This window comes from Pogoniulus pusillus, chromosome 35 (genome assembly GCF_015220805.1).
Source record: "Pogoniulus pusillus isolate bPogPus1 chromosome 35, bPogPus1.pri, whole genome shotgun sequence".
In the NCBI taxonomy this organism is placed as follows: domain Eukaryota; kingdom Metazoa; phylum Chordata; class Aves; order Piciformes; family Lybiidae; genus Pogoniulus; species Pogoniulus pusillus.
Genome location: NC_087298.1, coordinates 9,110,757 through 9,137,104, shown reverse-complemented (window position 1 = coordinate 9,137,104; position 26,348 = coordinate 9,110,757). Strand labels below are relative to the sequence as shown.

General features: G+C 42.3%; 3 protein-coding genes and 1 non-coding gene across 7 annotated transcripts in view; all 4 read right to left on the bottom strand.

The window, feature by feature from the left end:
- The window catches only part of RC3H2 (ring finger and CCCH-type domains 2), a 29,140-nt gene extending 16,197 nt beyond the window's left edge, over positions 1-12,943 (bottom strand). For 2 of the 4 annotated variants that reach the window (XM_064171567.1, XM_064171569.1), the window contains exons 1-8: positions 12,850-12,943; positions 5,010-5,306; positions 3,508-3,625; positions 2,825-3,058; positions 2,017-2,192; positions 1,200-1,400; positions 686-818; positions 339-457 (exon numbers count right to left, since the gene is read on the bottom strand). In XM_064171567.1, the coding sequence (XP_064027637.1) occupies positions 339-457; positions 686-818; positions 1,200-1,400; positions 2,017-2,192; positions 2,825-3,058; positions 3,508-3,625; positions 5,010-5,240 (1,212 nt within the window). In that variant the 5' untranslated portion in view covers positions 5,241-5,306; positions 12,850-12,943. Of the gene's footprint in view, positions 1-338; positions 458-685; positions 819-1,199; positions 1,401-2,016; positions 2,193-2,824; positions 3,059-3,507; positions 3,626-5,009; positions 5,307-12,849 lie in introns of those variants that run through there. The other 2 variants (XM_064171568.1, XM_064171570.1) reach the window with 2 other exon arrangements.
- On the bottom strand, positions 907-1,022 carry LOC135190353 (small nucleolar RNA SNORD90). Its single transcript, XR_010308489.1, has one exon. It is a non-coding gene; the product is annotated as a small nucleolar RNA SNORD90 (small nucleolar RNA).
- Positions 12,944-13,784: 841 nt separating the features above from the next.
- Positions 13,785-18,161, bottom strand: ZBTB6 (zinc finger and BTB domain containing 6). Its single transcript, XM_064171589.1, has one exon. The coding sequence runs from the start codon at positions 17,887-17,889 to the stop codon at positions 16,606-16,608; it is 1,284 nt and encodes a 427-aa protein (XP_064027659.1). The 5' UTR covers positions 17,890-18,161; the 3' UTR covers positions 13,785-16,605.
- A 53-nt stretch (positions 18,162-18,214) lies between these two features.
- On the bottom strand, positions 18,215-26,312 carry ZBTB26 (zinc finger and BTB domain containing 26). Its single transcript, XM_064171587.1, has 3 exons — positions 26,238-26,312; positions 25,886-25,966; positions 18,215-23,553 (listed from the first exon to the last, which is right to left on the bottom strand). The coding sequence occupies exon 3, from the start codon at positions 23,541-23,543 to the stop codon at positions 22,227-22,229; it is 1,317 nt and encodes a 438-aa protein (XP_064027657.1). The 5' UTR covers positions 23,544-23,553; positions 25,886-25,966; positions 26,238-26,312; the 3' UTR covers positions 18,215-22,226.
- Positions 26,313-26,348: the final 36 nt, after the last annotated feature.

Below are 26,348 nucleotides of genomic sequence, written 5' to 3'. Positions count from 1 at the left end.
AAAAAGCAATAAACAATCTAACAGACACAGAGATAAAAACAGGCACGAAACACACATCTGCGATTTTGGGGTTTTCCCACATTTGGCATCTTTAATCAGAAAGCTAAGGAAAATTTTTTCTTATGGGCAAAGTGCTTTCCCATTTTATGGATCTCATGACAGCAATCTCTGCTGCATTTCACTTTCAGAAAGTTGTCAAAACCTAAATGCAGTGAATATCAGTATCAATTATTCCACAGAAAGGGCCATAAATATTCCTATCCACAGTAACATTTCACAGTTGCATCCTTCAGTCAATGTACATTAAGACACATAATGCAACGACTGAACACAATTACCTGTGGAGTTTCATGGCCTTTTCTACTGTAATTCTGGATGAAATCCACCAGCCCATGTACCACAGTCTTTACAGCCACCATTGCATTTTCCAGCTGCTCCCAGGTTGGAGATGCTGCATCTAAAATGATTCAAAGCAGAGTTGTCAGTCTGCCAGTAATTCCAGTAGCATCATAAATGAGAGGCAACTCTTCTAATACTTCAGAGTACCAAGTACTAGGATGGGACTCAGAAAGCCCTGGACAGGAGTTTATGATACAGTATGCTAATTAATGAGAATTCTCAAACCAGGAATGGAGTTTATCATCTTAATTTACTTGGCTAGCTATGAAAAACATAATTTGCATACCTGGATTTGGATCTATATTTGCCAGGAGCTCTAAATGAGGCCTCAGCCTGTTTAAGTTTGCAGGATCTCCTGTGCGCTGCAAGACAATTGTCAATTCTTGTACACTCTTTGCAAAAGATTCTGGAGATTGGAGCTGAAAACAAAGTGAGCATTAGTGTGCTGCATCTTACAACTGTGAACTACTGTGCTTAGAAAGATTCTCATTACACCGGTTCCTAAAAGCAATACGCAGTGTCTTCAGATGGCATATAGAGAGAATCAGTGGAGAGAAAGTCTATTTCTCAGCTCAGAATCTGCCCTATGAAGCTTCATCATAAGACACAAGAAAGGGAATCTCTTACACTACTGAAAACCACAATGTCCTCATATAAAGAATACATAACAGTGAGGAAAAAAAAATCCTTCATACTAGTTTTAATTAATATTTGACACAACTAAAGACAAAAAATTACTTCAAACAGTTCTTGGATTTTTTCAAGTCTAATATTTAATAGTAAAATCTAATTCTACAAACCTTGTCAATAATGGATTGCATGTGTGATTTATGTGCCAAGTCACCATAAAGAAGGGAAGACCATTGTTCCGGTGATATTCGAAGTCCTGCTTCCATGGCAATGTGAACTATTTGGGCATCATGTTCCCTCCGCAAAGCCTCGTAACTCCGAAACTCTTCTTTAAGTTGCATCAGAGAAGAATCTTCATCTCTTTTAGTGACCTAATAAATAGTAATAATTACTTAAATACTCCTCCTCTAACAAAAAAGAAATCTCAACTAGAATAAGACAGCAGGAATCACAAAAGTATTAATCCTGAGAGCACTCTGTGTATGGTGTCCCTCTCTCACTCCTGGTGTTGAGGCTTGGGAAATTCTCAGTTACAGCACTACAAAAGCTTTCATTGGAATGATGTGATTGGATTCCAGACTTTAGGAGCATCCAGGCCAGTTTGGCCACGGTAAGCTCTTATGAGTCTAAACAGTCAATAGTAATTATATTAAAACATTTTGCTTCTTTCTGAAGCAGGTTAGGAGTGCCTTGAGAGTCTGGTTTCATACTCCTATATGGGAAGATCATTTCCAGATGATGGGCAGCAGCTAATCATGAGGGCTGTAATTTCAGGACACGTGGCAATCTGTTCCTTTTCCAGGCAATTTAAAATATCAAACAACTACTTCATGGCAGCTCTAGATAAATATTTTACAATCTACACTATTAAAAAGTGCAGAAGCCGACTTTATGTAACATTTTACAGGTGAAATGTACCACTTCTAGCTCAGGTTCTCTGAAGCTGCACAAATCCACAGTAATAAACTTCAAGGATTAGTATTTTACCTTAAAGCACGATGCTCTATACAGTAGCTGCACAACATGACCAATGCTTGTTTTAGAGGCCTGAGGAAATCTTGGTTCTAGCCTTTGTACAACAAAAAGTACCAGAACTTTTCTTGAGAGTGCAGAGCCATCTTCCAGTGCCAGTAATACAAGTTTCAGTGCCTCCTCTTGCATAGCTTTAACAAAAAAACAAAACAGGAAGTGAAACATATTGCCAGAAAACAGCACATATTAACATGCCAAGTAAGAGCATCTGACACATCTTGATCATAATTCCATTATTTAACTAATCCTCACAAAAAAAAAAAAAAAGCTTTGTAAACACAAAGAGATTCTCTAGTCTAGAAGTATTTAGAAGCACTCTAAGTGGAAACTTAGAGTTACAACTAATTTTCAATAACAAACACATCAATAATGCAGTTTTTATGCTTTTCTCCACCATGCAGTCTTGTGGGATTTGTCATTTTGGACATCAGTGCTACAGCAGTTTACTGGAATCAGAGGACTGCTTCAAATTTAAAAAGAATTTACTTTTCATTTCTGGACATACTTATTCACTCCCCTGCCAGGATTTTTGAAACACTCCCTCAGTTCTGAAGAAGAGTTAATAAAGAGAGAAGTAAACCCCAAAACTTTAAACCAACAGATTTTACTGGTTTCTATTTTTTCCTCTCCTTTCTTCTTGGCATAAAGTTGAAAACCTGAAGTAATTACATCTTCAGCTGAACATAACATATTCCTAAACAATCTTCTCTTAAGACAAGGTACAGCTGAATAAACTCTGTGGCAGATTCTACAGGTAAATTACCTGGTCCTAGAAACTGGCATCCCCGTGCCCTGACAGCAGCCCAAAGATTGGCAGAAAGCTGCTGAGGATTTTGGTGCTGCAAGATGAGTTCTGTAACGGTTCTCTCTCCCAGTGATCGAGCTGCCCTCATAGCTCTAACCCGACCCTCTTCCTCCACCAGCTGACAGTTCACCAGTGTGACAAGCTTCCTTTGCATTGGACGGCTCAGTGCACTCTGATTCAAGCTTGCAACACCTTCAAAAAAAGATAAAAAGGTAAACTCTTGCTTCTGATCAAATTTATCTTAAGACAAACAAAGAAGCCTAACCAGTCTGTGTCTTTCTCTAGGACTCAGGATATTAGCCAGAGGTGTCTTATCTTCCTTTCTCTTTAGGCAACTCTGTGTAATTCATTATCAAAAAAGAACTTTAATTAAAGTCTTAAAATGACATCAAGTTCATCCTTTGAGGATAGTTCAGCTTTAATATGAAGTTAGCCTCAAAGTATTATTGTTAAATACAGAATATTTTGTAAACTTAGAAATAAAAAAAAAAATCTTCCAAGCTGTTAATAATCTTTTAAAGATGAAAGGGAAACTTTATGACAAAAACGAGGACTATCCTATTGACATCTAAAATCAGTATTGAAAACACAGTGCTGTCACAAGTAAGTTACATCATAATTCCACTGTTCAGTAGGCTCACCTTTCCCTCCACTTAATGGCTTTAAGTAGAGTGCCAAATCCTCAACACACTTCTTTGCTACTTCATAATGTTTGTTCTCTCCTACATTACTCAACTTTACAGTTTGATGATCAGGTACCTAAGAAAATACAAGGGGAGCAGAATTACATATACCAGCTGACCTACTTGATATGCCTATGATGGTACCAACATCACTACTGTTAATTACATAACACTGCAGATGCACACGGCATTTTAGAGGAGACAGGACCCACCCAAGGAATACAGAATGTATTAACAAAAAGGGCTCAAGATCAAAATTAGGGTAATGAAAGATTATTTTTGTTGTTACTCAACACATAAAGAGTACAAACTAATAACCATGGTCTAAGGAGATGAATGAAGAACATAAGACTTGAGAGGATGGCCAGTGTACAGTATTGGCACAATTTACCACACAGAGACAGGGGAAGGTAGATGACAAAATAAACAGACAAAAAAAAAAATCAAAAGCAAAGTTAAAAAGTAATTTAAGCATAATTTGGGCATTCTGAAATCTTCAAAGAGAAGAACTAGCAAATTCAGCTTGGTGGAAAAAACTCAAAGTAGAATAACAAAGTCGGGCAATGAAAATAGAGGCAGTATTAGTCACAATACAGTGAATTGTTTGAAAGACACTGCAAGAAGTTAGGAGACCAGGAAGTGAATGTCCTAAGATCAAGGCAGTGATCTGACACAACAGCAAAATAAAAAAATGAAAGAAACGTGAGCTTGAGAAACAAACCCAACTTGACATTGTGTTGTTACCAGTAGCTGTGTCAAGGTGTGAGGTAAGACGCTAAAAAGCAGAGTAAAAAACATCTTTGTACTGCATCCCCCAGGTGTTAGAGAAAGAGTAAAATGAGCAAGCACATGAATCAGCATAAGGTGAACAGACTTATTTAGTTTCCATAAAGCACAGCACTGGTTATATAATGGCTGTTTTGCCACTGCTACGAGACAGCACAGGGAACATTCTTGGCCTGATTAGCCAGTGTCTGAAAAGGCAACTGAAAAGCTATCATCATGCATACTTTTTTTTACATTACACACACACTTCTGAAACGTGGTTGAACAGCTGGCTACTACCAAACACGGGACAGGTGGAAGCCAGATTCCTTGCAAGAGTACAAGGAATAATGCAACTTGCAGGTTCGCTTGTCTAATGACAAGTGTGACAGGTAATTGTCTATTTCCTAATGAGTGTTTTTCTCCAGTCACAGCTCAAGAGCCTTTTGAAACAAGAATTAAACTTACAACTAGAATACACTTTCATTCTATGAGAAGAGGATGATCTTGAAAAGGTGTTGTTGTTCTGGTGTATGTGTGGACTTCTAAATATTAGAGTTAAATGAATGAAAAACCTGCAAGGCTTTATTTTTTAAACTAAACCAAGAGAAAACAAAAAAATCAGCATGTGTTGTAACTGACATGCAAATGGTATTAACACAAAGAGGCAAACCAAGTATTTCCTTAAATCATACCTGGGCTCCAACTAACTGGAGGAGTGCAAAGTTTACAGGAAGCACATCGATGTCTGTATTGATGGCAGTCTGGTCGAACGGACATGCCTTGCGATGAAGCTTGTTCAGGCAGGTCTTACAGACAGTGTGAGAGCAACCTAAGCTGATGGGTTTGTGCACATTCTCATCAAACTCGTTGTAGCAGATTGGGCAGGACAGAAATTCTGTCCACTGAGCTGCCTGCACAGGCATTGTGGAAGCTGGACACTTGTTTAGCAGGCTAGCAGACCATTATTTCACTGTACTATGTTTTGGCAGCTGCAAGTGAATAACAGAGTATTTAAAACATGCTTTCTGTTAATTTAGGATGATTTTTAATTAAAAAACAAACAAACAAACAAACAAACAAACATCACCATTCCAATATTTCATACAATAAAACCAAATCATTATGTTGAAGGACTAAAAAATCCCAGCTTTGTATTAGATTAATAATTGCACCAAAAAAGGCTCATGAAGTGAATTAATGCAGACTCCCATAATTTGAAGTCTAATCTATTCAGAGTACATGGCATTAAAGTTTTTCTCTCAGCATTAAATACACCTTTAGTGTAGGAAGACATTTACTGGCACAGAAAACATGAAGGCATGAATCACAGTAACCACCTCTCACACTATATCAACTAACATCAAGTTTTCAAACCACTGAAACCTCTCCCTGGTTGTAGAAGAGGCCTAGGGTGGGGAGAAGGCTGCTGTGGGAAGTTAAAAATGTTATTTCCATTCAAAGAGAAGCAGAAGCATGTCTTCCTTCTGCCCACTTTACTCCGACTTAATTGGATACCAAACTAAATGTAGCTTTGCAATTTTTTTAAAAAATACATTTTCTCCTTCTGTAAAAACCAAATCAATTAACAAAAGAGTTATAAGGAAACACTAAAAGAATGCAAGATTAGTTTTTAGTTTTATGATTGTGTTACTTCTTCCCCTTTCCTCCCAAGAAACCACTGGAACACTCAAAGGCAGAGACTGTTGTATCCAGGTTTGCTTTTCACATCTCTACCTTACACAACCACACAACTCCATTTCCATGAATTCTTGGTGAGAAAAATCGTTGACGTGTTGAAAGTTCAGGTATTTAGGACAAAATTTATGATAAGGCAAGCAATTATTTTTGTTGGCTTGCTATTGTCTTTTCTTGTGACATCTCACTTGGTGCCATGCAAACCACTCACATAAGTGCATCCTGAAGAAAATAGGGACTTATTCTAAAAGACATCCCATCTTATGAAGCCCAAGAAGGTCGTCAAAACCACTTATGTACAAGCTTTCCATCATGAAGGTTTAGATTCATAGCTCCATGGAAGAGCTGAACAGCCCCACCCTTTGCTGCAATGTGCAATGATGTTGACTTTCCATGCAACCTAGAGACCAGTTAGTTCACTTCAGGGCTATGGACAAGCTTCTCCCAGCAGCTTGTTAGAAATGCAAATACACAAATGTTGTAGTTACCTATTTAACATTCTATGTTTTTTTCTCTTCTGACAACAGATAAAAGGTAATTGTTTTGAGGAAGCTGAGATCTCCCCTCCACATTTGAATTTGCTAACTCCTTAAAGCAATTTCATTGTTGGCTGTGCTATGGTTTAATTAATGCTAAAGTATCAGATCATTGAAATAATTACTAGAACACCAAATAGACTATCTGTGGATGTATTTTATGTTAATTATAACCATCTGTTTAAAAATTCTATTTAGTACTACGAACATTTAGTGCCCTTTAAGTAACAGGATACATGTACAAGATGTGCTTATCTGAGAGCTTTTCAGTATTATGCAGCAATTCTTCCCCTAAATAATTCCCACAGCAAGTGCAAAACACAAAGTGAAAGTTGAACCTGTCCCTTCAAAACCAGTCTGCTGAGGTAACACTTTCAATAAGCCAGAATATTCACACCCACTGGACAAAACAGATTTTCATCCAGCTTCTAGGAAAGCACAATCAAAGCTCTTGCTGGGATGAAAATAATTGCAGTCCTCTTTAATATGCTGTTAGTATATGTCTTTTAGCAAGGAAACTTAAAAGGAAAACAAACAGTCGCAAAACCAAACAATGAGCCAACACGTCTAGAAAGATTTTAAGACCTTGATAAAGAATCCCAGTTTCCTTCAGGGTATCTACTCTAGATTCCCTACCAAAGAGCAGGACAGAAGACTAAAAACCTTCCCTAAAGCTTCTTGCCAGCATTACCAGAAACGACAAGATACAGACACCAGCACTACTGCTGACCTAGGAACCATACAGGTGATCTGTCACCTCTCTGCCCCCACACCGAGGTCACAGCACAAATCAGATCTGGAAGTGTGCTATGGCCATGACTCACACGGGGAAAAGTTTAAGAGAAAGCTGGTGCACACACAGCTCAAGTGCTGCTATGGTGTCGGTCGCTAACAATCTCCTAGTAAACAGTCTCCATTTCCACACCACTCAGTAATTATCTCAAAAGCAGTAATCTCTGCTCTGAGACAGTACCCACATTTGGTTTCCAGAGATTCTCCCAAGTGTCTGAAGTAACAGCCACCTCTATTTACAAGCTTTCAAAACACAGTTTGGTTTCCTGATCAGCATAGAAATGAATGCAACAAATTCCTAGAGTGTGCACCACGCTTTTTGAAGGTCTATCTCTGGGTATTTAATCATCATAAAAGACAGATTCTACTAAGAATTGTATTGGCCTTCAGATTTCTTGACAGGGAAAAAAAAAACTAATTAAATTTGCAAACAGCTGGGGAAAGCTCTCAGCTCCTAAAACTTCGGGCAGCCATAGGGAGGGAAGCCTCCATACTCTATTAAGCATGCCAACTTCCCTGCCATTCTTGCACTCCAGTGTGTTAAGAAAACAACCTCACCTCTCCCAATTATCATGTCAACTTCTACAGAAAGCATAACCTCGATCTTTAATAGATTCTTGCTCTGTCAGAAACAATGTATTTTAGGGATGTCCTCTTGAACAAATTGCTCCAGTGCTCTAAACTGAGCAAACACAAAGATGAGAGCATAATAAAGAAGGTAAACTACAAATATTTTTTTTGACTGTTTTTAACAGGCACTACACTCAGAACAATTACCCTGGGTTTATCTGTTCATCCTGGCAGGTGTGCTATCTGGAAGGTGTAATTTAGATGTTATTTTATATTAACTTATCCTCATCCCGTGACATTCACTACAATTAACCCAAGTCTTGTACTTAATGACCTTTGGACATGATAAATGTAATTTAACCCTGACTTCCTGGAGAAACCAAGCTTAGGTGATCATACTGTCCTTTTAGTTCCTCTCACACACGAACCTCTGCACCATTTTTGAGCAGATCTTGGCATGATGCATCATGTCTGAAAAGCACATATATTCCATGAAAACTGGTATCTGGAAAAACTTCAAATGCACAAGCTTCACAGGCTACAGCATCAGGCTCATCAGTTATCTGTCTGCTTCTCTGACCTATCGGCATATACACATCAGTCAAAAAATACATTTCATTCAGCTGTAATAAAGGGCTTCTTGGAAGGTAGGGATATGACACAATCTACAGGAATTCCAACACACCTTTCAAGATAGGGAGCTTCATCTGCTAAGAGCAATGTTGACCATTTGGTGTTAAGCCTCCCAAGTTCTTGTTTGTTAAGCAAGGCAAGGATAAGTTTCAGAACTCCATGGCAGGACACCATGCTGAGCTGAATGTGGCCTGGACTAGTTCATTAGAAACTCTGATGACAACATTTTATCTTACAGTCTACCTTTATCCAGGGCTTAGAAGCTTAACACGAGAAGATGTGGACTCCTTCACACCAGAAGTTAACAAATGTCAGGAGTTTAACGACTTTATATAGAAACAGACAAAGGGATTTCTCTTGTTAGCAATCCCAGTGCTGCCTTACATCTTAACTTCATGACTGGATTCCTGACCTACATTAAGAGATACAAATTAAATTACTTCTAACCCATATTCTCACCTCATAAAAAAGCATCATTTAGAGATGGAGCCATTTCAGTCCCTCCCCTTGAAGTTATTTCTCACACATAAGAGCAGTATATTTATGGGGTAACTGCAACCTCATCTTCAGTGGCCTGGGCAGACTACTTGGATTTTGCTTATTTTTCAAGATAATTTGTACATTTTTACTAATCAGTCATTTGATCAAATCTAGGGATCGCTCTCTGAGCAAGACAAGAAAGAGAAAAAAGCAGTGCCTCCTCCCCAGCAATATGCCCCAGCTCCTAGGCAGCATGGTGAACATGAGTCTCAACCTAAGAGAACTTCCTTCTCTTCAACACAGGGTAGGGATCAGTACCCCCCAGAGCTGCACATTTCCCCTGCATATCTACCCACACACAGATATACAAGTTCCATTCATCCCTTTTCAAAAGAAGGGTTAAAGGGTTGAACTCAGTTCCACCACAGCCTAAGCAAATGCCTACTGAAAAAAATAGAAGCAGCAGTGTCACCAGCAGCCATGTTTGTGAATAGCAGTGGCAGTCTGGCAGCTTCATGTTAGGGCTGCTCTGCTCAGGTCTACTTGATCAGATCCTTTGTGGGACACAGGCAAAGGGAAGTCTAACCAGCAGAGCCTGAATGAGAATGTGACATGGAATAATTCTATCAGTGCTGAACAAGGCCAAGTCTTCTCTACAGATGAAGGAAAATCTTGGAAGAAAATTGTGAAATCACATAGCATTTTCACAAGTTAAGGTAGACCAATTAAAAATCTGTCTGTGGATTTAAGCTTAAGTCTTAGAATTCAATTGATTTTTAATGACTAAAGAGTCCTTGATATTGACTTTCTCAACGCTGACTGCAGAGACTGTGATATTTTCAAGGGACCTCCATTATAGTTTTCCATTTATGCAGATTAATCGCTTGTTTGCACTACAAGGAGTTAGCCTTTTTAAGCCCTCCTTCCTGAGTTAGTTCCATAAGTACCCTGACTGGGTCAAAAACATAAGTCTCCACATAATCAAATTATCAGTATTAAATTATTCTCTCAGAGAGTTAGAATATTTTACTCATTTCTCTCCAACGGATCATCACCTACAGATCTAAAAAAACTAGCTTCATTAAGGGCTTAGAAAAGGGCCATTCCTGTAATAACTCTGCATCATTTAGCTATGACAGCTTGAAATTAAAATAAATCCTCTTTACAGAGCAGACTTGCTTATTTCTGCATTCCATAATATCTGTCACATATCACATGCAAATTTTATCTATAATGTCAAGTCTTTAATGCCCATTAAAGACAGTGTTTTAATGCAAATCTTTCACTGAACACTAATACCACCAGGAGTATCTAGAGTCCAACTGGAATTCCAGGGAAGTTATCATCAAGAGAAATCTTGGTGCTGTACTAGAAATATCTATCTATCCAGACTATGTCTTGCCAAAATACCTACAGTATGTTTAACTTGCTATCTTCTTAAAAAAATGAATACTTAGATCTCCTCTGCCTCCTGAAAATACCTGGCTACCCAATAATTCCTTGTGAACAGTGGCACAATTCATTAATACTACTGTTAAGTTTGTGGCTGCTCAGTATCTGACTGCCAAAAAGCACCCCATTTGGAGCTAACCCCCCCCAAATTAACACTGAAATCAGTGTATCTTCAACACTTCACACCTGCTCTTTCCTGTTCAAGCACTAGCAAAAATCCTATTAGTACATTTTCAGTTTCTCATACACATATGTAATGCCACTGAAAGGATTTTAGTGTTCCATAGGTGTCACTGAAAGGAGCCCTTGTCCTTGCCACAAACCTGATACACATTCAGGATTAACTGCTAAGGACTAAAGGGTAAATAAGTGAAGAATTTTCTATGCTGCTGAAATAAGTTGGCATTTCACTGAATGCAGAGAAAGGGAATCTATTTCTGAGCAGTCACAATTATTCAAGAAGAGAGACTAAAGAATTGCTGACTCTTCGTTAATATTTTCAGACAATAAGGCTCTTGCATATGGCTTAGTTCCTCATGACTTTATTTTCAATTTTTGTTTAAAAACATGACCTCCACGTTTAAACTAGACAATCTACAAAAAAGAAATTCCATATTCTACTATATTTTCAAATAATTAGAATCTAATACTTATTCCATTCTAAGACACAGGCAAGAAAACAGAGTTCCATAGGAGTAAAAAAGCCTTTCTAAAGTCTGTACAGAACAGTTTCATACACTCACAGATAGAAGTTTTTCTTTTCATAAGCGATGCTGTCAGGAAGGAGAGACCTCTTCTATTCACCCAAACAACAGGCACACAAAATCTTACCAAACAAAATGTAACCTACACCTAACAAAATAAATGCTACTTGCTATTACCCTCTGGATTCTGCAAATATTCAATGTGCTCTGAATCAACGAGGCCCTAAACAAAAGAAACCACACTCAGGATGAGGCCTTAAAACTTTGAGATATCTTAAGTATAAAAATCAGTGGAATTCAGTATTTTCTAGAGATACGGCTATGACATCAAACAAGACAGGAACATGAGTTAATATGAAACCTTTTTTTGTGGAAAGCTTTGCTAACATTGCAGAACCAATAATAAGTCAATTAACATGGCATGCAAGTACTCAGGGAAGTGATTAATTACAAAAACTAGGAGTTAGGTCCTTCACAGAATAATGTTTCTACTAGCAACATCAACTTCAATTTCTAGAACTTCCACTGGTATTTTCACAGACCAAAGGTCAAATAACAGCGTTTTGATTCAGAGTATTTACAGTTGTACTTGTTGGTTCTTAGAGTGACAGCAGTTTTCCTGTTATGGTTACAAACTGACACCCTTGTCATCTCAAGGGCAGTTTCTTTTTCTTTCAACATTATGATGTAGCTATACTGGGCATGAAAGAATGATTAGAAGAATAGAGCAATTACCAAAAAAACCCTCAACAAATCAAAATCACACGTTTGCACTTGGAGTGAAACAGCCTCATGCCAGAAATTTCCCTAGCTGTCACCTTACACTCTGTCGTTTTCTCTCATTAAAGATACATGCCGCTTCACTCCAAACCTGCCCGTAACTGAAGACTCATCACTCTCCAGTCACACTGCTGCCCGCTTCTATTCTTTCTGCTGACTTCTACGCTTAACCTCAAACCCTTAGCACACTCCAAGCATCAGCAGAACCGAGACACGCTTTTCCTGCTCAGGTGTTTTGTTTTATTTAAGCCATTTTAACTATGACATGATGGGTGCAGTTCTTGGGCCTGTTTGCCATCATGACTCCTCTCCACCATTACCATAACACAGCTCCACAGGAGCAGGAACGCTCATGATACCACTGCGATTCTTCTCTATGCTGGAGGCCACTACAGAACAGGCACGTCGGTGTTGTGATCCCCTGGCGAGGTAATCGGGGGGCCTCCCCGCCTTAACGCTCGCCGGTGCAAGCGCAGGAATTGCAGAGCAACCCGGCGGACCCCTTCTCCGCCTCGCCCCTCTCCGCCAGGCCGCTGTCAGCCGCCACTGGCCTCGCCGCGCACCTGTGCCCGGCCCCAGCTCTCGCCATCATTTCGTAGCCGCCACCAAATGGCTGCTCCGCGTCCCCCGGCTGGCCCAGAGGCCTAGAGCGGAGCCGGCAGCCCCCTCCCCCGCGTCGCAGCGGCAACCGGTGCCCAACAGGGTACGGGTACTGACAGGCTGCGTACGACGGGCGAGGCCCGGCCCCAGTCCCGCTCCCCGCCCAGATTCCGCAGCACCGGGACCCCGCAGAGCGCCGGGAGGCGGGGGAAGGAAAAGGGGGGGCGGGCGGGGCCCCGCCGGGTCACCGCGTCCTCCGCGCTAGCTGCCCCCACCCAGCCCGCTCCTACCTGCGAGGCGCGGGCGGCGGGGCCGGGAGCAGGCGGCGGCCCCGGCCTCTCACACGCCATGGGGCGAGCAGCGCGGCGCGGCCCGGCGGAGGCAGCGGCGGGGGCCTCGGCGGCGCCTCCTCATCGCGCTGACAGCCGGGAGCGCCGCCCCGCCCCTCTCGCGAGAGCCGGCCGCCGCCCCGCACGTGATCAGCGCGGCGGGAGGCGGGAGCGGCGCCGCGGGGCATTGTGGGAGAGTGAAGGGGGTGGTGCCCTAGGACGTGCGCCATGCCATGGGGAAGCGGCGGCCAGAGAGGTGCTGTGGCACAAAGGTGGTGGCCGCCGTCGCTTGCGCCCCCTTGCGGTTCCCGTAGTCTCAGCGGTGCGTCAGCCTTTGCTTAATGCGCAGCGCTCGGGCTTCACTGCCAGCAGCGATTATTTAGATTCTTTCAAATTTTAGTAAGCAGCTTTGGTATTACTAGATAATGGGATCGGAGGCCGTGTCTGCCGTATGCCGGTTGTCCTGGGCGCCCGCCACGGCCTCCTGAGGCGGCGGGAGACGAAGCGGCCATACAAGGCACCCCGAGCCTGGTGGGACTGCTCCGAGGCCGGCAGGGAACGAAGGCGGTGTTGGGGGCGGCTCCGTGCTGCTTTTTTTCAGGTCGCCCCAGAGAAAATCGCCGGTGCAGCCTCTCATTTCTTCAGTCACCGACGAAGATCAAACCACTTTTCTTCTGGCGCAGGCAGTGTTGTGGTTTCTGAGGAGAAAGCTTTTGCCTGACAAGTGGGTCAGACCCTTCTAAAGCAACGAAAATCTACGCTAGTAAATGACTGCCACTCGGACGCTGTATTTTATTTACATCTTCCTTACCATCGCAAACCCAAATACCAAATATTAAGGTATCCGTAAAATTATTACACTGTGATTAGAAGAAAGCATATGTAGTGCAGAAACATTGTCTTGTTTGCATTTCATTTATTGTGACAGGATGAGTGGTTACATGGATAGACAGGAGAGAGGAAACACCTTTAATGTGAACAAGTGTACAAAATCTATTTTTGTTCACAGAGCTTGCCAAGACACTCAGCCACTGAACAGAACATGCTGTTGGTCTGTCACACAACACAACTCCCTCTCACGTTAACATGCAATACCACAGACCAAAAGAACTCGCAATTCTGCTCCCACAGTAGATGCACTTCAGAAGATCAGCCTCTTTTCCCTTTGCCACACAAATGCTTGTGCATACACCTATAAATGCCAGTCAAACAAAACCAAGCAGTAATCTTCTGAAGTTATCAATGCTAATTCTATACCTGCCAAAAATGCATATTGTCTGAACAACCCAAAGCAGAGTTGAACCAAATCTGTCCCAGAATGCACAATACAATTATTTACTGAACTACAGTAATAGCAGCCCAATGTAAAAACAATGGAGGAAAGGAAGCAAACTTTTTCCTTATTTTATGATTTCTTCCAAGGGTGAAGGAGTTTAAGTAACTAATTCTGTAGACACGAATGAATAGCTACATACAAACCTGTATGTACACCCAAGTGACCACCTGTAAATACAGCAGGGGCAAGTGCAGGTATTAGCATGCTTTAGAAAATCAGACTATTAATTTTTATGCAATTAAGAACCCAAAAATAACGTTATTCCGTAAAAAACAGGCAAACAATAGGACTGCAAACACTGACAGAATAATGAGTAGAAACAAAATCAATGCTATAAAATGCAGAGTTTTAGCAAAATGTCAGGTGACTTGCACCTAAGAAACTCCCAAAGCTTCCTGCAGTTACAAATCACCAAAACAAAGTAAATCATCATCTTTAATATGAAGTAAAAGCAGAGATTGTGAAAGGTTGAGCCTTAAAGTAGTGAATAGTCCAGGTAATTTTAACCCACAGTAAAACTTAGTGGGAGTGTCGTTTCTCTCATTCACAGTGACACCCTCATATGCAGTCTTGGCACACACACCTTTCCAGTGATCCAGTAAAATGAAGTCCTTCACAAGTCAGTTGTGTAAAGACAGACATTTCTGAGAATTTTGGGAGCAATCTGGCACTAGTGGCATGCTCAGCTGCAAAATACACAACTTGCCCATTTAGACAACAGGGGTTTGAGAAAGTTGTATGCTGCCTACCACAAGAAGGCCCAGTATAAATTGGAAATATTGCTTTAATCCAACTATTATGTACTTTAAGTGCTAACAATATCAGATGAAGATCTTAACACCCCCCTCCCCAATCATGAAATGAGTTTTTAAAAACTGTTAACTTAGTTCTAAGCAATGAAGACAATAACAGTTAGTTGTGTTACTGTCTGCAACAGGAAAATGCATGTTAGCCATTGTACTCACCGAATCCCTCACATGGCTGACAAACCCCAAGCAGTGACTGGTGCAGCCATAGACACAGGGATGGGAAGTAAGTGAAATCTGTTAACTGGCATTGAAAACTCTCTCTTGTTTTTTAAAACCAGCCATGTTACGGAGCACACAGGCCAGACTTCTGGACTCAGTGCTTTGTAAAAGCACTTCTAAAACTTGAAGGAAAGTTACAGACAGGATTAAGAACTACAGCTTTTGGAGAGAACCTAAGGTAAGCACCATTATGTCATATCAACAACTGAATAGACTCTTTATTCATATCACATTAAGTGGAAGAAGCACAGACCAGTCAAAGATAGGTACAGGATAAAGATTCTGTGTTAGAGGGCTTTCGATCAATGCTTGTGATGAAACTGAAATGACCTTTGACAAAGTACAAACACACCTATCCAAACACACAGTTACTGGTTTACTGTATCACAGATTTAGAGTATGAGGAGACCTCTATGTCTAAGCTGTTCCAAATCAGATAGAAAGGATTGTTTCTCCAAATTAACATAGAAACTGCCATTACCTAACAGCACACACCTTAACTTCTCACATTTGTATATGTATCTAGGATTTGTAAAAAACACTGCAACTCAACAAACAGGATTAACTTCAAATTAGTCAGATACAGTGCAAAACACTGGTGTGACAGGAAAAAAATTATCAGAAGAAAGAACTTTAGAAAAAATCAGAGCTTAGTCAATAAAACTCAAAGCAAGTCCTTCCAATGAGACTATCCACTTAAAAAATGGACTGCAAGGCAATACCATTTGTTTCATTCTTTCCTACTAATTCTCTATTTGCTAAAGGCAATCTGAAAGCTTCCTTGATGTTTTTTTCCCGCTTACTGTATTTTCTTAAATATCAGAGGCTAGAGCATGAAAAGGAGCCTTCTTTCTGTCAAAAGTTTGGGTAAGTAAAGAGATAATTTTAACATAAATGATACTTGAACTAGCTGTGAATGACAGACTCATTGAATAAACACAAACATCCTTTTTCTTTAGCCATTACAGATCAGGAATATCACGGCTCAGGCTTCAGCTTATTGCAATATCAGGAATCATCTGAAAATCAGCAGTGTCTGCCGTTGAAATGAGAGAGCATAAAACATAAATGGGGGAGAGGGTGAAAATCACAATGTGTCCAGAGTAACAGAAGAGAAGAATGATCTAATTTCCCATATTTTTAAGTTTACTTTCAATTAGTAAACACCTTTTTCACACAGCAGTAGCAATCTCAATGCTGCGGGCAAGTTTGCTGCTCACAAGGCCTGTATTTGATCATGAGTCACATCTTTGTGCTTCTCTCCATTACACAGGGATCTATGTCTAGAATTTCATCTAGAATTTCACTAGGCAGAAGCTTTTTGTGGAGCTTGGCTCCACAACTACCCATTCGTTAATCATAATCTATTTTAACTTTTGTAATTGTGTTCAGGTTTGATTTTTCACTACTACTCCTTCCATGAACAGAAGTTAAATGCTTTTTAAGAGCAGACTTGTGTTTAAAGTCCATGTCACAGCAGTGACACTTGTAGGGCCTGTCACCGCTGTGGATATTCAGGTGATCCTGCAGCGTACTCTTGGCCGTGAAGGTCTTCAAGCACACCATGCACTGGAAGGGGCGGATGCCCATGTGCCCCCGGATGTGTCTGTTGAGATTTTTTTTTTGAGTAAATGTCTTGCCACACTGCAAACACAAGAAGAGTTTGTGCATTTTCAGATGTCTAAGATAGTTCTCAAGATGTAGGAATCCCCTTGGACACTTGGGACACTGGTGCCGCCATGAGTTGCCGTAATCATCCACGCTCTGGAACCCATTCATCACACTAGAAGTTCCTTCTGGATTGTCGCTGACAAAAGCCTGCAAGTGATTTCCTGACATTTCTGTGTTTCTGCTTTCAACTGTAGAATTTATCAAGGAGTGCTGGGTTTCTGGAAAATACAAATTACTTTTAGAGGATGTGCAAGGCTGAGGAAAATGATCATTTTCTACACTGGCTACGTTCACAGAATCCATTCTGAAGATACAGATCTCATCATCCTTGTATCCGATTTCAACTGTTGATATTTCTGGAGTTTTCGTGTCCTTCCGTTCTGAGACCAAGCTCTGCACTTCAGGCTGGGAGACGTCTGCCTGCTCTTGTTTCACGGGGTATTCCACACTCACTGGGCTGTCTTCAGAGATCTCAATTATTTCACAATCTTTATCTAAAACCTCGTCCCCGTTTCTCAGTTCAGCGTCTGAGGAGTGACACCTCTCTACAACCTGATTTCCGTTCTCCATGGCGGGGTCGATTTCCAAGTACTTTGACAAGGCTTCCGTACACTTCTCCACGATATGAACCATCTGGAGATAACTCGCGGCTGTGAGGTATTTCAGTAGCTCTTTCTTCTTGACTTCCAGAGCGCCCGTGTAACAAGAGAGCAGCAGCTTTCTGCCCACCTCGGCGCTCTGCAGGATAGTGATGCGCACTTGCTTCGACTGGTTGAGCAGAAATTGGTCCCTCATGAAGGTGGAACAGGCGGCGAAGATCACCTTGTGCCCCTGGAACTCTGTATCGTTGATGTAAATGGAGACGTCGCAAAAGAGGTTCTGCTGCCGCAGGAGGTTCATCTTCTGCAGCACGGCATCACCCTGCTGCTCGAACTGGAAGTGCAGCACCTCCGAGTCTGCAGCCATGGCGCCGTTCTGCGGGGGAAGCACCGGCACGGGCACAACCGAGAGGGTCACGCCGAGCCCAGGGCACCACTGTTGTCGGGGCCCAGCCGCGGCCTCGCTGATGGGCCCTGCGGACCCGCCCGCCGCTACCAGCAGCCGCTACTACCCTCCCTTGGCCCCACTCACCAGCCGCGGCCCAGCCGGTTCCCGAAGCCGGTGCGTGCTTTGCTGCCGGTGCTGCAACGCCCCGGAAGCGCTTCCCCCACCCCTTCCGGAAGCGGCCCCGGAAGGGACTCCGGCTCGGCCCCGACCCCGTTACCGCGCAGGGAAATGAGAGGCGGCCGCAGACAGAGTTAGCAGCACGTTTATTAGAAGACTTGGCACTGCTACAGCGGCTGCCGCCGGGGAACACCACACCGGCACCGGGGCGCGCCTCGCCAAACGTTCGGTAGAGGTAGCAACGTATCGGCCCGGAGCGCTCTGGGCCGCTGCCCCTGTAAGGCATTCTGGAGAGCAGTCGCCCGGGGCTCCTCCTCACCGGCCGTGCCGAGCAGCGGGCTTCCCCCCGGCCACCGGCCCGGCCCCAGAGCGGGGGATGCGATCCGACAGCCGATGACCCGCCTGCTTTGGTAATAACACGTAGGGTAAGACTTCTGCCCAGTCATTGAAGAGGTAGCTAATGCTCAGAGTCCGTCGATTATACAATCTGAAGGAAAAAAGTCCGTTCTGCCTTCTCACCAAGTCAGGAGGAGCAACTACTTTCCTTTTTTTTTTTTTTTTTTAAATCAAGATGTAACATGACTTTACAATTCTCAACAGTTTCAGTTTGTATCACATTTTGATTCTCCCTCCTCTTACTTACTCCTCCCAATGACTCCAGAACCAAAATTAGCCCCACACAATTATTTTTTTAAGTTACATCAACAAAAGTTCAGTGGCAGCTATCCAAGTTTTGTAAAAAAGCTAGGGGAGGAAATGACTGACACTTCAATTTTATCAGTTACTAACTTGCAAAACATATCTTCTAAACCAAAAATAAATTAAGGACTCATCCCTGATCTCTACAGGAGGCTGTGCAGCTGCACTGCATGCTGCAGGAGCACTTGCTACACAAGCTACCACCACTGAGAAGTGGTGAGCCTAAACCTTGGGTAAACCTAAGAGTTCTAAGATTTTCTTCTATATAAAATAAATAAATAAAATGCCAACATAAAAAAAATCCTAATATATTCAAGGAGTTATTAAAATATTTTTGTAACGGACTTCAGTTATTTTGAAGATATGCAGGAAGTTACAGCACATTAAGTTGTGAGACTATCCACTTACCAGCAAATAGTATTCTACACATTAACACACAGATTATGATAACTCCATAGTCCTCATCTGAATATGCAGCATCAGTAGCAACAACCAATGGATCTAATCTCTCACTAATAGGAACACTGCAATGAAGACAACATTTTACATACATGGACAATTAAATTCATCTTATGCTATAATCGAGCTGCCTCTCTATATTCCATTTGTAATAATTTTCAAACCATTTTAATCTGGAATTCAGAGAAGCATTAGCCAGATTTTTCTTTTCCAATACCTCTTCTATATTTTTCACTTGTTCCATTTAGGAACAAATCTTAGTTGAGCTCTACCACCAGCACACTGCACGGTGTCATCAGCATTATCACGCTCTTAGATCTCCAGGCCTTCTGAAGTCACATAGCTGTCTCCTGCACGCAGCTTTTGGTCTGCACCCTTTTGTCAGGCCAAAAGCACAGGCATTAGTAAGAAGTCACTTGTCATCCAACAGACGTGTCCATTCTCACTGAAGAAGCAGTCTTCTGCATTTCTGTTTTTTTTGTATTTATTTCTGTCTCTTCACGCCAGCTCCAGGACACCATCAGCTACTTCCACAAGCTGTATTCTCCTTATAGTAACAATTCCACCAAAAAACCACTTCCCAGATAGACAAAGCTTTCAGTACTGTCCATTTTGCTTCCACTTTTTCTATAATGTACACAGCTTTATTCCTTTCTCTGGCAGAAGACCATTTTCTTTACCATGTCCATATTCATATCTGGTTAGAGCATTCACTAGTCCCTTACAGCATGTTGACCTAGCTCTGCAAGCTCTTATTTTCTATGTCTATCTTCCTTTTTGACATAAGCACTCTAACATATTTCCATATAGTGAATAATATATTATCAAAATGTTTGAACAATGCAGAAGATTCTGTCTGAAGACAGAATGCAAGTGTCAGATGCAACTGTCATGACCAGTTTTAGCTCAAAACAATTCTGAAAGCATGTAGCTTTAAGAGGAAAACCAGTTTTTCTTCCCATACAAACCTATCTTCTGCTCCAGGAACCTGAACAATAATTTTTTAAAGTTCAAAATAATTAAGAGCTTAGGCCTAAATATATATATGCTACAACTTGAAAGATGTAATGCCCTGATTCCACTTCCATTGCTTACTTCATAGCTGTCCATGTAACAGTTCATGATAACAGTCAAGTACAGCAGTTTAAGAACTCAGTTCCAAAACCCGATTGATTCACAGAATCACTTTGCTTTTCTACTCGAAAGTATGTGGATTTCTGAACACGTCCTGCAACATTAACACTTTTTTCTTTTGTCATCCATCAGTGTAATGTCTGTGGAAGGAAATCCTGGCTTCTATACACACAGATCTGAGGATCAACACCATTTTGCTAACCACATACAAAACGTATTTTTTTCCTAATGCACCTTTGGTCCTACCTGTTTAGCATTTTTAACCATACAATAGCAGCCTATCACCCCCACCCCCTCATTCGAACACACAAAGTACTACTTTTAGGTAGGAAGCATAATCTCAGCCTCACGGCAAACCTTGTGGAAAGGAGCTGCATTGGAAGAAATACTTATTCCAAATACAAACAGCAGTTCTCTATGGAGGATCAGCCATTTGATTATAGGTCTATGCTACACTTCAACATAATTAGAGTGCTGTTCTACAGGGAATGGTGTTCCTCAGATAAAGTAGGGAATGTGGGTAATTCCACGGCACTTTGAGAAGCAATATGGTATAATCCCAGAATCCCAATTAATTTGCCATTCCCGCTACATTTGATGTTTAAGGCGGTATACAAGAGGTATTGCTGAGTACAGTCAAGAGCTGATACATTAACCTACAGAAATTGTGCTACCTATACCTCATCCTAGACTCTGTAAAACACTAACGGTTGTAAACTATGCAGATAACTTAAAAAAACAAAAAAATTGAATGTCCAAGAAACCAAACCCCCTTTGTTGTTTATGTTTCGTTTCTTTTTTTCAAGCTAAGTGATACGTGGCGCTTACTACTGATCTACAAGAACTAAAGGGGGAAAAAAAGATAAAAAAAACAAACCAAAGCAAAGCATGGAAATGTTACACGTTGCAGCTTTTAAAACAGATTCTTTTCACAGTGTCAAAAAGCAAGTATCCCTCCACTCCAGCTTTGCTCTAAAACCAGCAACTGCTGTGGTTTGTGTGATGCTAAATGTATGGAAGATGGATGATAATTTTTTAGTTTTTAAATGTTTAGCTTGTCTCAGTACATATGTTGGTTAAGTGCCCTTTAAAAATCCTAGGTATGACAGCATTAAGGAATAGGTCATACTTGCACTCCAGGCACTGACCTTTCACATTCCAGAGCTGCAATTTATTCCCGTTTTGAACAGTCTATGCAGTAACCCTGCCAAATCAGTTAGGGTTTTATCTTTACATAACGCATGTTGAGGTTAAAAACCCTGAGAGCTTTTAAGATAGCAGCTGATTGGCAGCAAAAGTTTCTTGAAACAGTTTAGAAAGAGCAAAAAAGTGACACAAAAATACTTCATTTCAACTGCAGAGGTCGAGGGGTAAGATCAGAGAAAGATAACTTTAAGAGGTAAGTTTAAATTTAACTATATGGAGTGCTTTTAGTTATCCAGTGCTTAAAAAAAAAGTAATCGCATTATCTCACAGACTTGTCCTCTGTGCTCTTTCTTCCATCTGCCCAGACACAGGCCTCTAACTGCACAGCAGATGGTTTACTTACAGCCTACAGCAACAGTCTTTCAAAAGGTGTTAATCTTGAGTCTCCTAATGAGAGAAAAACTAAACAATTAACCCCTTAATCCACAGCAGAGACACAGACTGAAACCTGAAGGAAGATCGCTATTCACAGAAAGTATCAAGTAAGACTAAGAATGGTGGCAGAAGACCTGCCAAGGCTTGAAATCCAGCCTGCCATCCATCTGTAGCCTTTCAGGACATACCACTAGTCTAGGTAAGAGTCCAGCCAAACTTTTTGCTTCTTTCGGTCATGATCCCTACAAAGGGCTGGTTTTAATTGCTTAATTGACACAGGTACTATCATTTCTTAAACTGAGCACAGCCTGAGGCAGCTTCCCTGCATCCAGTACCTGGCTTGCATCAGCTTGCTGACAGACCTTACTGTCTGTAGCAGCACTACATGTGAATGAATCAAAGTCTACTGTTATATCTTGAACGTTTCTTTCATTAGCATTGTCAAAGCTATTTTTACCATGTAGCTGTTTAAGATGTTTCCTCAGAACGGGTTTATGCGCAAAAACCATGTCACAGTAGTTACACTTATGGGGCTTGTCCCCACTGTGCAGGTTGAGATGGTCCTGTAAGGAGCATTTCTGAGAAAATGTTTTCCCACAGATCTTACATTGGAAGGGTTTGATGCCTGCATGCACTCTCATGTGCCGGTGCAGATTGCCTTTCTGAGTGAATGTCTTGCCACAGAGGAGACACATAAATAGTTTGTGCATCTTTAAGTGATTGGCATAGTTTTCCAGATGCCGAAACACTCTTGTGCACTTTGGACACTGATGATGCCACTGGAGGCCTTTGTCTATACCTCGGTTGTTAGGCCCAAACATATCTTTAGAGGCTAGAATGATGTTGTCACTGCCAGCGTATGAAAGGGCATAGTTGTGGAGGTGGTTTTGCTCTACTTCACTTGCTCTGTTCTCAACGGTGGAGTTGATTAGAAAGTGTTGAGGCTCTGAGGAATGCAGTGCAGTTTGTTCAGAAGAAATAAACTGGTTCTGATCCTTCTTGTTCCTAACTTCTGTTACCTCCCCAATGGACTCCACCTTGATGATCTGAATGTCACTATCCTCCATGTCCATACTGTCTTCTGAAGGTTGAATACAAGGTGAATCTTGCTGCAGAGAGTCGTCATCTCCTTGATGCTCCTTCAGGTCAGAGGAGTCACTCTGCTGCTCACACTCCTTGCTCTCCAATGGTTGCTTCGGTTTTATAAACTTCCAGAGGGCCTGCGTACAGCGCTCAACAATGTGGCTCATCTGCAGAAAGCTTGCGGCAGTTAAGTAGTTCACCAGTTCCATTTCAGGGAATTCCAGAATGCCACTGTAACAGGACAGAAGCAGCTGCCTCCCCACTTCTGAACTCTGCAGTATGGAGATTTTCACATCCCTGGAGTCATTTAGTAAGAACTGATCTCTTAAAAAAGGAGAGCCAGCAGCAAACACAATTTTATGCCCGTGAACTTCAACATCATCTATATGGACCACAACATCACAAAATTTGTTTTCTTCCCTCAGCTTGTTCATTTTCTGTAACATCGAATCTCCATAATTGTCAAATTTGAAGTGAAGAATGTCTGATCTTTCTGACATTTTGGCACACCTAAGGAAAAGCAGCAAGAAGAAAAGACATGTGAGAACATTTTTGTTTTCTGAAATGCAAGTTATAAGAGCCTAAAGTGAGAATATAAAGTGTGTGTTTAATCAGATGTTTTACCCTAGATAAATAGTACAGTCTCTTACAAAATAAAAGTAGAAACCTAGTTTGGACTTCACCTTACAATATCTATTACAGTGTAATATTAAAATGTGAATATAAAGTAGAAGTGATATGCCAGAAATCCTCCTGAAGAAGTATCTTAGAGTTCAGAGGCTTTCCACACTACTCATCTGGAATTTAAAGGGAATAGAAGAATTTTTATCAATCATAGGTTAAGCCAAAGGGTTCCACATTAAAACTCCTTAAGAGATTTTGTCTTTACCAAGTAAAGCTTATGGTTTACCAAGTAAAGCTTTACCTTTTGGTTCCTGATGTCCTTTAAATGTCTAGAGAGCTTTCACAACAAATTCAAAGTTAGAGAACTTGGAACTTGCCAGACACACAAACATTCCTCTTAACCTCCTGTGTCTACCACATACTCCTTATAAGAGTCACAGTCCAAGGACAATGGCTGCAGTTCCTCTAGGACACTCCACAACTTGTAGGAATACTGACATAGGACACATCTCAGTGTCTGTCAGTAACTGTAACAAGCCAGTTCTTGAGCAGGAAGGACCACAGAAGCTTTGTGATACCTGCAGCACCGAGTTCAATGCATTGTTTTGCATTGCTTTGTAAGCTTTTCAGCAGGAGTTGGTTTGTTGTGTTGTTGTGTTTGGTTGTTTTTTTTGTTGCAGATCACAGAAAAAAGTCTTCCATGTGTCCCCTCCTTGTAGAAATCATCTCTTCTAGGCTCCCTGTTTCAAATACCTAGGAAACGTAGGAATTCTTGTTTCATGCCTCCTTCTTTGTAAGATCAGTCCTCTAGGAAGTTTGTTCTTGTTTGATAGCATTTGGAATGAAGACCAGTGAACCTTCCAAAAAACAACTACCAACCTTTTTGTCTTTCAACTCTTCTTTTAAGAGTTGTTAAGACTACACTGATTTTTGATGAAACACTGCTCAGAGAACTGGGATTGCAGGAAGTGAAGAAATCACAGGAGACTGAATGCTGCAAGATTTAGTGAGACAAAATAACAACACAAAGCAAAACTTACACCTCATGACTATTACAAACACCACATAAACCTTGAAAGGAAGCTTTGAAGTTTATAGATAAAAGCAGATCCTGTTCTCTTGAGGCATGAGCTATCAGCTCAGTGTACATAACAGGAAATGGAGCCATGGCTAGTGTAAATGAACGAATATACAAGAAAAGAGTTCAAAGAAGATGTTTAGAAGTGTCTGCTGATAATCAGTTGTTTCAATTTGCTGATCAGACATGACTTAGAAACGTGACCTCCCCACTACCCAAGTCCACCTTTGCTGTGCAAGGCCATCAAGAAGTCTTTCAGAAACAAGAGGCAATGAGAAGTTAGGAAAGAGGGGTAGCATCATTCTAGAGTACATTCAGTTCTGATGAATCTACAGAATGTAGAGGCACTCATTTCACAGCTATCCTTGTCTTCAGTGTTGCCTGATTCATCTTCATTTCTCGGACAAAAAGTTTCATTTTCAGTGGCAATAGTCTTTAAGAAATAAAAATGGTAGCAGCAGATCACCATGAAGTATCTTCAGTGTATTTCAGGTATTATGGAACTGTTTTTTGGTTGTTTTTTTTCACTTGAAAGTGATGAAGGAAATCTGATTGTGAGCCTGTTCTTTCCACTTTGGGATATTACAACCTAAATGTAGTTGCAGTGCCCATGTGAAGCTAATGCTGTGTTGTGCTGCTAACCAGACACAACTACTCCAACCACTCAGAGTTCCTCGGGCTGACTACAAGAGTCACATCACGAGAAACTGAAACCAGAAGAGAACTGCCTTGCCTTGACACACGTTGACTTTGCACAACTACTGATCTCCATGGAGAGAAAGCCATCAGATGAACCCCAAGCCCTCTTTTCTCAGCACGGTGACAGACTATGCCTAACTTCTGCTCAGCCGAGACGCTCTAGGCAGTGCGGGGAGGGTAGGGCTCTCAGTCCAACACCTCTCCTCTGGAAGCAGGTGCTTCCTCGGTCTTTATTGACCGAAGATGGGCATCGGCTCCTGAGCACGTACTTCCCGACAACTGGGAAAAGGATATCGCCGGGAAGCTCGGCAGAAAGCCTGCGCGGCTTTTCGGAAAACTGCCTAAACGCGAAGTCCTTTGTAACGACGGAGGACATCACTGCCTGCGCCCGCCCTGGCCCCGTCGCCTCGACCCCACGGAACGAAAAGAAGGGGCAGGTACCTGTAGCGTCGGGCCGCGTCCCCGCGCTGGCACCCGCGGCCGCTCCTACCGCAGCGCACGCCGCGGCCTCCGGCTACGGACCTAGAGAGGGGAGGAGAGCCGCCGTGAGCCGCCGCCCGGGCCTGGGGTCGCGTCGCCCCACCGCCGGGCCTGGCCCGGCCGCCAGCCGCACCCCCCGGGCGGCCCCGCGCCCCGCCGCGCCCCCGGCCTGGCCGGGCCGCTCTCCGCACTCGGCCCGCGGCGGAGGCAAAGGCGGCGGCAGGGGCCGCTTGGGGGGGATCTGGAGCCGCGGCCCGCTCCGGCCCACGCTCCGGAGCCGCCGCCCGCGCCCCGCCAGCCCGCCGGGACCTACAGCCGCCGCCGCCGCAGCCCAGCACAGCGACTCGGAACCGCATTGTTCGAGGGCCGGAAGCGCTCGCGCGCCCTCCGCCCCGCACCCGGAAGCGCCTGGCGGGACCCCGCC

Coding starts and splice junctions, on each gene's coding strand:
- ZBTB6 (XM_064171589.1), bottom strand. CDS start 17,889: ATGGCTGCAGACTCGGAGGTGCTGCACTTCCAGTTCGAGCAGCAGGGT.
- ZBTB26 (XM_064171587.1), bottom strand. CDS start 23,543: ATGTCAGAAAGATCAGACATTCTTCACTTCAAATTTGACAATTATGGA.